We start from the raw sequence: 12582 nt of genomic DNA on the forward strand, positions 1-12582 counted from the left end.
ATATATTACACTTCAAAACTTGAATTTTTAGTTTTGCAAATTTTTATGGGGGGTGTTGACAAAATACTGATTATTACAAGGTCTTGAACTAAAAAGTTCTAAAATATTTGGTTAAGAGAGTAAGTCAGAAGAAGAAAACCTCTGCTTCATCACTAAAAAAAAAGTGACACCATGGGGCTGATTTACTAACCCACGAATCCGAATTGGAAAAATTCCGATTGGAAAACGAACATTTTGCGACTTTTTCGTATTTTTTGCGATTTTTTCATCGCTGTTACAACTTTTCGCAAATTGTCGCGACTTTTTGTAACCATTACGACTTGCGCCAATTGTCGCGACTTTTTCGTAGCCGTTACGATTTGCTCATATCTTGTCGCGACTTTTTCGTATTGAGCGCTCGTAAACTGGCAAACTTTCAGACTTAGCATGATTTTGGAAGCCTCCCATAGGACTCAATGGCACTCTGCAGCTCCAACCTGGCCCAAGAAATGTCACGATACTGAAGCTTGAATGAATACGAAACTTTCGTACTCGGCGCGAAGGCTACGAAAAAGTCGCGACAATTCGCGCAAGTCTTGGCGCTACGAAAAAGTCACGACATTTTGCGAAACAGTCGTAATGGCTACGAAAAAGTCGCGTCAATTTCCGAAAAAATCGCAAAATACCGATCATTACGAAAAAAACGCATTCGGACGCCTTCGGAGCGTTCGTGGATTAGTAAATGTGCCCCCATATCTTACCTTCTTATTTGTATGGTTTTGATAAAGGAGTTTAAGTCACTTATCATGAAGAACATAATGGAAATAAAATTTTCCACGTGCTACAGTGCAAACAAAAGATGCCTTATACAAAATGTGGATTTAATGTATACATGTTGTGTTGGGCACTAGATGCTTTTAGTAAGTTTGCTCTGGATCTATAGCACAGGAGGTATTTTTAACTGTTCTACTTTGCCTCCTAAGAGAAGCAGGAACAAGATGCTACATAAGGCTTAGGCTATAGGTTACTGTGCTAACATTAATCACGCTGATAGTATGACACCAATAAATTACTAGACATATACATAAAAAACAACACAACACCAAAAAGTAAAAAGAAAGATTTTATTACTTATTATAAAAGAAACTTGAGGGATGAGAAGTATCCTTTAGTCCAGGTATCTGTCAAGCTAACTTTGCTCCAAATGTACTATATTGGTATCACAATATGTTTTCATGAACAGCATCAGCACCTGACATCCCCATTGCATTCATGATGGCACAGATACTGTACATTACTTTCAAATGAATAATATGTTGGATGCTTCTATAAATATTGCCTAACTACTCTTAAAAAATGCTGAAACGGTTGCTAAACTAACATTATTGACTAAATTGTTTTGTATATATAATCCCAATACAGCTAGTAATCAATAGTTGGTATGTTTAATTACATGCTTGCAATGGGTTCTACAATCACAATTATATAATCCAAGTGGTATTCATTCCAGTTATGTGGAACGTGCCACTGGAACAGAGGGATCATTTACAAACATTGGTGCTACACTGCACAAGTACACATGTCCATAGCAACCAACCAGTAATTCGTTTTAATCTACCACTTTAAAAAGAAAAGCAAAAATCTGATTGACTGCTATTGGAAACTGCACTCTAGCATTGGTGCAATTTAGCCCTAAGGTTTTTAGTCTATATTGCATCTAAAATACATACTAAAGGTTCATGAGTAGACAACCCTGGCTTTGTTTACACCAAATCTAAATCTGTGCTGAAGCTGCTTAACATGAGTTCTTATGGATTTATTTGTAAGGGCAACATGTATTTGCTGTTAAAGCATGATATACTATTACCACAAAAATAACATTATTAAGCGGGTTTAAAAATTGCTACTCCATACAAAAAAAGGAAGAGTTACTTTTAAACTTCTAAACATTAATTTATAATTTACAAAAAGAGCAACAGAAAACAACACCTAAATAACATAGTTCAATAAATAAAATCCAGAATACCCCATTTTAACTTAACCCACGTTTTGAGAAAAAAAATAAAAATATAAAAAATAATACATTAATACCACACAGAAATCCTTATCTAAAAGGGAACATTGTTCTTGCAAACATTTCCACCTGCTTAATATGACTGATATATAATGCTAGGCATCCTGACACTCTATAGTGCCTACTTCCCTTAAATAGGCAGTTCAGGCCAGAATTGTAGTTCTTATTCCCATGTTCCCTTGTTTATATCAAGATATGAGAAATTAATAAGGGTTGGTGGGGTGACAGGATCTTCCTACATCAATTACATCTTCTAAGCTTTTAAAAGTTCATAGGAATATAGTTATAAGGTATTTAATTCCATTCTGTTTTATTCAGTGCTATGATGCAACGCAGGATGTTAATTATCTTCCCTTCCTGTGGTAACCAAAATACCAGGTCATCTTGCACAAGTCCCATCATCCCAATGTAAAGGAACATCATTGTAACATATATACACAAAGAAGGAATAAATGCAGATGTCATTGTCAATAAAAAGATCAGTCTATGCTGATAAAATTCGAGCCCACTGATTCCTCTGCTCATGGTGTCTCCTGTTTCTGTTTTTTTTAATCTCCTGGACGTGTTTCCATTTGGCGCCACCTTTATTGCGTTGCCTCTTCTTCTCTTTGTGCCACATCTGCTCACAGTACTCATCCAGACTGAAGCTGGGACTACTGAGGAGCTGTAAATAATCTTTGTACCTCAGTCTTGACTCTGTTATTAAATCACGGCTCCGTCCCTCATCATCCTCCAACTTCTGTGTGTTTTCCATCTGTTCATTCTCTATTATTTTTACGTTGAGCTTTGTGATGGTGTGTATAAACGTGTGCTCTTGAGCCTTGCAGTAGTACATTCCTGAGTCTTTTTTCTGCAAACTGCGAATCAAAAGGCCGTAGTCTGTTTTAATGATTCTTTCATCAGATGTTATCTGTAGGCAATAAAAACAATTGAACATGAATTTAAATAAATAATGAAAACAGTTTATTGTTATATAAAGTTCAATTTATTTCAGCTTCTGAATGTACCTTGCATTTTTTCATTTTCATATGTACTTTAGCGATTTATTTGAAGGTCTTCCAAGAAAACCTACATTTGTATTTCATTAAACATAATACAGTAGTACCGCTTGTTCCAATAACTATATCATATATTAAATTTGAATCTGTCAATCACAGATGGGCTCCTAGGTTTTATACAGAATACTTGTTAGAGATTTTTATACATAGACTTTACATTATGTTTTCAGAGTTCAAATCTATGTTTGCTTTAGTTATTATTACAAAGAAAAGATTAGCAGCTACTGGAAGAAAATGTAGAAGACAAATTTAATTCATTTAGCTAACAATGAATGCTTACAAAGAGGTACGGCTGTAAACAATAAAGGGTGAAAACTGACAAAATGATAAAAGCCCAAAATTTTAGAAGCTGCTAAGCCATAAACCCCATTTATCAGTTAAAAAAACTACTAGTATATCTTTAAAACAGAAAAATAGTGTGAACTGCAAGACTTCTCAGAAGAGCAGCCCCTTTAAGATGCAAAAATGCTTATGGACTTATGAACTCTCTACATTTGCCAATAGCACACCAAAATGAAGTTGCTCTTTTTTTTTAATATGATACTGATAAAAAAGGCTCATTCTATATAACACAGTAAGAAGAAAATCAATAACAAAAACAGAGAACAAAGGAGTTGAACTTCATCACTCCAATAGCTGGAAGTCATTATATAAATTATAAAAAATTGTATAACCTTTCATTTTAGAGACCATCCTGGATAATATTTGCAAACCTGATGCCAAACATATTAGAAAAAAGATGAAATATGAATCCTGTACTGCCAAGTGAGGTTTAACCTGATGATAAATGAAGTGGAAAATTAATCCCTGATTACACAGAAAGTTGCCCTGCATCTTAACAATGTCCTGAAGACATGGAACTGCTTTATAGATTGCCTTTTTGCGTTGCATTGTCTCTGACACCTATGAGATGTCAGGGCCTCTTGCAGGAGAGCAGGAATCAATATGATGCATTCATCTTTGACTGAACTTCTGTTCACAGGCAAGATTTTCATCACTGTCAGAATGCAGTTGGCACATGCATCTGTCTCTGTACTGTTAGGAATATTGCTTATCTGATGGCATCCCAAGATTCACTTTTGATCCTTTTAGCATCAGATGATACATGGGCTACTAAAATGTAGAAAACATGTGCTTGTAATTTGTAGGTTAAGATCCCAACAGATGAAAAGCTAAGAGTTATTTTCTATATTTGGTTGCAGTATGAACCCTAAAGCTATTTGCTGTAGTCATTCATCATACTGCAGCTTCATAAATAATGTATGGCCAAATAATGAGATCAACGTTCTGTTTTCAATATCACTTGCTTTTAAGTAAACGTTAAAACAATAATCTATACAAACAAGTTAAAGATAGTGTTTATAGAGTTGGAGGAATAATTGGCATATTGTTTATTACAATGTTGATATGTCTATGATATATGTAAATAAACTTGGCAAATAACAGAACAACAACAGAGATCTGAAATAAGAAATAGTAAATATTAATACAAAGCACCAATAAAATTATTACGGTATTCACAATTTTTTTTTTATGATACTATTTATTTAGGATGCATTCGCCAAATTATTGTGTTGTTATTGTATCTTTAATTCTTGTGATCAGGTATATTAGTATTTACTTTATCATTCTGCCTCTATTTGCCTAAAGATCAAGATTCTTTTCTGATACATGATTTTTTTGCATGATCACGTGATTATGTTCTTGCACATATTCAAAATCTTGCCAACTAAAACCTCATGAGATTTTTATTTTTAAGGAAAATAGATTGTGTGACGCATTTACTGCAAAAAAGAAAGGACAATTGTTTTGTATGTTTTTTACTCCATTTGCAAACTGTGAACCCCATCAAAATACCAATAAATACCAATAAAAAAAAATTCAAATATTGAATAATGAAAGAAACAACTATTTTAAGTTTATTTGCTAACTTAATTTCTATTAAAAGCAGTCTATTATAATTCCAGTCTATTATCTGGAATGTGTGGGACCTAGGGTTTTTTAGATAAGGGATTAAATTGTTTTCGATGTATGCATTTTAGTAAGTATCAAGTACCAAACTACTGTTTATATTTCAAAGAAAAAGGAAATAATGAAATCTTCTCATAATAACATATTTCTGGATAAGGGATCCCATACCTGTATCTGTCTGTTTCTATTCTCTACCCTGCTGGAGTTTTGACTGACCCCTGCTACATACATGCTGTGTTATATATAGGCTCTACATGAGCAGATGGAGAGAGTAGCAAGGAACAGATACTTTTACAAATATCTTTTAAAAATCACTGAATATTTTGAATTAATGTATTTTAGAATGACATATTCATTCATTTTGAGGTTTTTTTTATTATTCTACTACAGTGTAATACAGTGTAAAAATAGTATACCCCTTTGTTCAGCATGAGTTCAATATTTGGGATTTACGCTGAAAGAAATTGTCGTTGTTATAAAATTAAAAATGTGGATTTTGTTTAAATTACAGAAATAATCAAAATTTATTTTAGCAAAAATTCTAATAAGTTATAATTATAAAACTAATAAGTTATTATTATAAAACTCTATAACAATCCTTGTCTCCCACATCCCCTTTTCAATGAACTTAACATATTTTATCTCTAGCTAGTGCTGGTTATTCAGTGATTTCTATTATACTACTGTGTTCAATGAGAGGAACCATTCTATTAGGAATTACTTGTCATTGCCTACCTTTTGTAGAAGTTTACCACATTATTTCTACTTTTCCTTTATAAACTTTTAAGCATTCTTTCTCGAAAGTGTCCCCCATGCTTAACATATGTTAAAGGACAATGAAAGGTTATTATAAATTAAAAGTTAGTCTAAAGGCATTCTTTTTAAGTACAGCAGTGTGAAGACTCCAGTGACATCACTGAAATCTCTCTGTCCTTCCTGTAGGTGCCAGTGGCAGCCTTCCTATTCTCTGAGCATGTGTGTAACTTGATCCTGTCTCCTGTTCTGAGCTACACATGCCCACCAGCCAATCAGAAGCAGATCTGCCAGGGGGGAGGGGGGGAGGGAATGAAACACATGTGCAGTATGAAGCAAGGAGGGAAAGGAAGGGAGAATACCTTTTTAGAGATGGCTGCCTGTTCTAGAAAATATGAAGTAAGTGTGACTGAGTAAATATTTGATTAGGTGAGCCAAAAGTGTGGCGTTTTTACTAAACAATAGGAGGACTATTGGGCAGTATGCTTTTTAAATTTTGACTTGCATTCTCCTTTAAGCCATCATTTTATTTCTCCCTCCCATGAATGGATCTCTCCCATATCTCTTGCCATATCCATCAAGTTTTAGGTTTATGCCACTAAGCTCCATATCTCATACTTTAAAAGGCATGGCCTACTAAAGGTTTTTTAACTAATATTTTTTCCAGTTAAACTCTAACATAAAGAAGGTTGTTGATGGGATATTGGATGTACTTAAAGCACTGGAAATTGTAACCAAAAATCACCTTTTATGATAGCTGTTATGAAGTTAAGTGCTAAATTAACATATATATTTATTTAATTTAAGATAATTGGTTACTCTCCTATCACAGGAACTTTGGTTCCTGCTAAGTTATTCTAAATTCATGCTCAGTAATATAAGTTGCTATCACTTGCACACATCTGTTTGCGTTTAATCTCATGGGATAGTTATGTGCAATTACTGTATGAATATAAGATAAACTTAGACTACATGTTATGTGTCATATGCCAGAAAATATATAAACACTTCATGTGAGATTAAACATTCGGATCATAAATCATGCTCTGTGTACCTTTGAATGACATCCCTTCTATAAATTAATAAATAACTTATTGATAAAAACATAGAGTCTTAATGTATATATATACATTAACAATCGTAGACATAAAAGTAACAGTTAATATATACATTATAAACGTATGTGATGCAAGCTATCATTTTAGACAAGACCTCACTAGTTCTGGATATTTATTTTTTTGTTCAAATATTGATAACATCTTGGCAAGGACCTTAGAGCAAAGGCAATCACACAGTTTAAGGCTCCATATTTTATTTAACATTTTTTAATTTAATATATGGGTCAAGATGACGAACTGCAACTTACAACGTATCTTGCAATCAAGATCCTCATACCCCCCATGTGGGTCTCACTCAGGCCGGCAGTATGCTAAGGGCAGATACACCCCTACCATAATCCATTATACCCCCCTTCCAGAGACAGGCAGATGGCAATGCTCTCCCTTCCCCCAGCTGCAGACAGTTAGACTTTGAGATAGAAACAGCTTATTACAGAAGTATAGGATCTATTAACCGAGATGCTTGGTTTCCCGGAAAGGGATCTTTCCATAATTTGGATCACCAAACCTTAAGTCTGCTAAATATGATTTAAACATTATATAAACCCAGCAGGATTGTTTTGCCACCAATATGGATTCATGCAGCTTAGTTTCCACACTTAGGCACTATTTTATTATTTTAGGGAAAGGGAAAAATCACTAGAATAGAGTTATTTGCTTAAAATTGACTCTATGGGATATGGCTTTCCTGTAATTCTATGATTTCTGTATAACAGGTTTCCTAATAAGGGATCCTACAGAGGTTTTTCAGCAAACTGCTAATTAGTTTTGACTCTTATCAGAGGAACAGGAAGTAGATTGTCACTTTACTTTCAATTTCTAAGGGTAATCATGTTCTCGTGGCTTCTTTCCTAGGGTGGCCAAAGAGAAAGAAAGACTTCCAGTAGTAATCATTATGAAAACAAAAAACTAAATTTACTGTTCTACCTGCAGCTAAAATATAATCACTAACTGGTTGCTTGTGTTACATCCCAGGTGCAAATGTGCCCAGTGTTGATAAATGACACCCATTAGGAGAAAGCTAACATTGTTATGCAGCACAGGCTGTCCATGTGTTATGCATTATAGTTTGCCTAATGATACAGACTAAGTAGTGCCACACATATAGGGACATATTGTCAGCAGAATGTGCATGTTGTAGATTTATTGTTTCTTTATCTGATTGCTTTACAGTGTAAAGCACAGAAACCTGTATGAGTGGAGTAAATGTTATCACACAAGAACATATCAGCTCAAAGCAAAAAATAAGGTAAGGGCAAGCTCACTGGAATTCTCCATTAAAATGTGCATAACTACGGACAATGTTCCCCCATCATTTATTAATAACTTGAGCCTGCAGGGGTATAGTAATAAAATATTTTTTTGTGACAGGTCTCAGACTGGTGACCAATTCGAGACCTGTCAAACCCTTGTTGATTTTGCTGTGGGTTATGAAAACATTTTTTCCCCTGTTATTGCTTAACTCCTTGTTTTGGCCTTGTTTGGAGAATTTGGTCTGTATAGAAGAAAACAAAAATAACAACACAATTGTCTCTCTTTTCATACACCTAGTTTGCAGAATATTTTCATAAGAAGAGTTTTTTTTTTTTTTTTAAATATATGCAATAAAATGCTATCGGAACCACAATTTGATGGGATGGGTTTTGATAACTCATTAAAATGAGTAAATCTTCATCTCTAAAATATCACCGCTCTCTTTGGGAGGGCAATATGCAATCTTCAAAGCATACCTTTCATTGTAATTCAGCATTCAGAGGAACAAATTCCAGAATGACTGATTATCTTTCCAGGAACTGAAGGCCTTGTGGAATGACAATAAGAAACTTTTCTATACTAAAACCTTTTAGCTTTCTCCAAGAATTATGCTGCACATTACATGTTTCTTTTGCAACTGGCATTGTTCATATCGGCTGGTTTTTTATTTAGTCATTATTCCCTACAGTGCTTCCAAGTATTCTGGTAATCATATTATAAATAAGTAATAAAAATGATCTCATTTTTCATTTTCACTGTAACTATTGCTATGAAAATTAGAAATAAAAGTTTAAGAACTGGATGATTTGCTTGCCAATAAATAAGCAAAGCATTGTAAATGCATTGACAAAATTTATTGCCAGAATTTAAGAATAATTTTGATTTCTGGCACCTAGAGGAAGGCTACTGGTTTGTGTGTTAGCATGCATTAGTTTGTGCCATAGAAGAAGCACAGTCATAAAATCTTAATAATATATTTTTAGGATGAAAACATTTAGTCATACAGTACAGTCATACATGATAACACTCTTTCTTTTATTAACTAACCATCAGGGTTACATATAAAGATCACGCTTAACTGATGCAGCTGTCACACAAAAGCATACCCTTTTCCAGCTGAAATGTTAAACTAAATTGTGTCCACTATCTATAGCAATATAGTCTGCTTCATCTGTCTTTTACCAATGGCTGTAAATATAGGCTATAACTCAAAGTATAGATAGGTAGCTTTATGGAAAAAACTGCAGACACTGGAATGTAGCATGTTACTGTAGTGTTTATGCTGATGTATCTACACAGACATTTCTAAAAATATGGATTCCTATGCTATTCCTGCAAAGCAAGCATTTTCTTTAATCCAGCAATGTCAAATATTAGTTATGCCTTGTGTTTCTGTATGTAATCTGTTCAATATGTACACTCATTTATTGTTAAGCACTGTGGAATATGTGGACACTTTATGAATACATAATTACAATTATCACTAGTATCAAACAAGTCCTCCACTAGGTGGTGTTGGATAGCAGGATAAATGAGCACATAAACACATTGAATGGGAGCATTTGAACAGTAATTTTTTAAGGTGACAGAACTGGCAAAAGTCCTATGATATGACACACACAATCTTTATATATGGTAGATTGAGATCGGACTCTCTTATGGGAAAATGCTTACACCCAGTCTGACAAATGACCCTGTGACAAATCCAATAAAAAAATTATCCTGGCAGCCCATCTAACTGTCATGTGGAAACCACCGTATAAACTTTTGCCATCAAGGTGAGGAAAGGGGACATCCTGCAAATGGAAAAATTATCTATCTTTCCTATTAAAGCCACGTATCATTTCTGCAGGAAGTCCTTTTGAGTTTTATGCACATTTTGCCAATTTGTTTCTTTTTTTGTTATTATTATAGGTAAAATATTTCTGGGGAACATCATTGGCCATTAAGTTACAAATTCTCAGTTTTAATAGATGACAAAACAAAGTTTCTTCCTAATTTACAGTTCATATTCATAACTGAATTCTTAACACATGAACTGGAATTATTGCAAAGTTGATTGTAAATACAATACACGAACCATCATAAGTAAAAAAAAAGGCTCCTATCTTGCCCATGTGCAGTAATCCATAGCAACCAATAAGATGTTTGCTTTTTAACATGACTAGTGATGAGCGAAACTTTTTGGTAAGTATGAACTCATTGCATTTTGCCATCAACAAATATTAAAAGCAGCAACAAAATCCCTATAAACCAAAATGTATTTTTCAAAAGAATAATTGGTGTAACCCCACCATAGATTCCAGTGATTAAGCTCCTGACACTTTGCAGTAACTCCCCAACTGCGAGAATAATAATATAATATAACAATAATATCTCTTAAATTTATACAAAAAATTTAAATATCTGTCAGCTATACCAGGATGTATTTAACGTGGCTATATTCATAGTAGTATTACAATAATTGCCCAAATTTCTTTGCACATGCTCAATGTTATCAAAGTTAAAGAATTTATTCAATGAAAAGATGTAAAGCACAACAATATATTTCCAAAACAATAAAACAGGGGTTGAGTGTTCTTTCCTGCTGAAATGATAAGAGAATTACATGTTTTATTACAAACAGTGCTTACCTCTTCCTGGTGCTCCTCCCCAGTGTGTTGAATGAACCACCTGATTGATGCTTGTTGGGACTTAGGCATACATTCTAGGAAAGTCGAGTTGTTTTCAATGCCAAATATTACTTTTTCCTCTGCAGGTTCTTGATTTGTGTCTAAAAGACACAACAAAACACAATGAGGAAAGTGACTATCATTGCTTGATCTTAAAATACTGGAATCTAATTAATTATTATTCCCAAGAACAGCAATGTCTATATCTTTTATGCAGAGGGCCAATCGACCTATATATTACATATCAGTGGTCAGATTATATAAAAATGATGATGTAATACTCTGCAGTGCAAATTTTCTCTTAAGGTTTTTATTTATCCATGAGGTACATGAGATGAGAGATGAAATATTTTATATGATATTGTCATGATTTTCATGCTATACTTTCAATTTCACTGTTAACATAGCAAATAATTCACTCTACTATTTAAAATGTTATTCTTGAACCAACAAATGTATTTTTTAGCTGTAATATTGGTGTGTAGGCGCCATCTCAGTGCATTGTATCTGAGCCTGAGCTTTCAGAAGGAGCCAGTGCTACACATTAGAACTGCTTTCAGATAACCTATTGTTTCTCCTACTCCCATGTAACTGGAGGAGTCCAAAGCCAGACTTGGATTTCTTACTATTGAATGCTGTTCTGATATCTACTGGGAGCTGCTATCTTGCTACCTTCCCATTGTTCTGCTGATCGGCTGCTGGGGGGGGGGGTGATATCACTCCAACTTGCAGCTCAGCAGTAAAATGTGACTGAAGTTTATCAGAGTGCAGGTCACATGGTTGTGACACCCTGGGAAATGAAGTATATGGGTAGCCCCATGTGAAGTTTCAAAATTAAATATAAAAAAAATCTATTTGTGTTTTTAAAAAACGGATTTCAATGCAGGATTCTGCTGGTGAAGCTCTATTACTGATACATTTTGAAAAAAAAAAAAAACATTTTTCCCATTACAGTATTCCATTAAGGGAAGATATAAGCAGCTATCATTTGCTGTACACTTACTATCTTCAACATCCCAGCACTGAGTTAGGGGATCTCCATTTTTCACATCTTGTCTTCTTGCACGTCTGTGGAAAACAAAACAAACCATTAAGCATAATGTACTTACATATACAGTAACAAAATTTCCAAGTTTCTAGTATTCTTCGAGAGGCTAAAACCCTTTTTTAAAGCATTTGTTTAGCTTGAAATTAACTTTTTGTATAATGTAGAGAGTGATATTCTGAGACAATTTGCAATTGGTCTTTTGTGGTTTTTAAATTATTTATCTTTTTGTTCAGCAGCTCTCCAGTTTGAAATTTTAGCATCTATCTGGTTGCTAGTGTAAAATTTAACCTAGTAACCAGGCACTAGTTTGAAAAAGAAAACATGAATAGGAGGGTCCCTAAATATAATGTAAGTATTAAAAAGTAACAATAACAACAAAATTGCAGCCTCACAGATCATTAGTTTTTTTTTTTTATAAATAAATAAGACCAATTAATAAGTTGCTAAGGATTAACCATTCTGTAACATACCAAATGTTAATTTAAAATTGAACCAACCCTTTCACTGTAAAATGGCAAGGGATAATTTCCCATTAAATTAACCTTTTCTTCTCTCCATAACATTGACCAAAACCTGAATGAATATTCCTGATGAAACTTCTAAGTATTATTTTGTACAGCTACAGATGATTTAGTAGAACATTCTTGACTGTTAC

General features: G+C 33.8%; 1 protein-coding gene across 1 annotated transcript in view; it reads right to left on the minus strand.

Annotated features, from left to right (window-relative positions):
- Nucleotides 1-1088: 1088 nt before the first annotated feature.
- Nucleotides 1089-12582, minus strand: part of sema3d (semaphorin 3D) — an 86463-nt gene continuing 74969 nt past the window's right edge. The window contains exons 16-18 of the mRNA XM_002935247.5: nucleotides 11883-11947; nucleotides 10841-10980; nucleotides 1089-2963 (exon numbers count right to left, since the gene is read on the minus strand). Of these exons, the coding sequence (XP_002935293.5) occupies nucleotides 2538-2963; nucleotides 10841-10980; nucleotides 11883-11947 (631 nt within the window). The 3' untranslated portion in view covers nucleotides 1089-2537. The remainder of the gene's footprint in view (nucleotides 2964-10840; nucleotides 10981-11882; nucleotides 11948-12582) is intronic.

The sequence above is a fragment of the Xenopus tropicalis genome, chromosome 3, assembly GCF_000004195.4.
Source record: "Xenopus tropicalis strain Nigerian chromosome 3, UCB_Xtro_10.0, whole genome shotgun sequence".
NCBI classification, from domain to species: Eukaryota; Metazoa; Chordata; class Amphibia; order Anura; family Pipidae; genus Xenopus; species Xenopus tropicalis.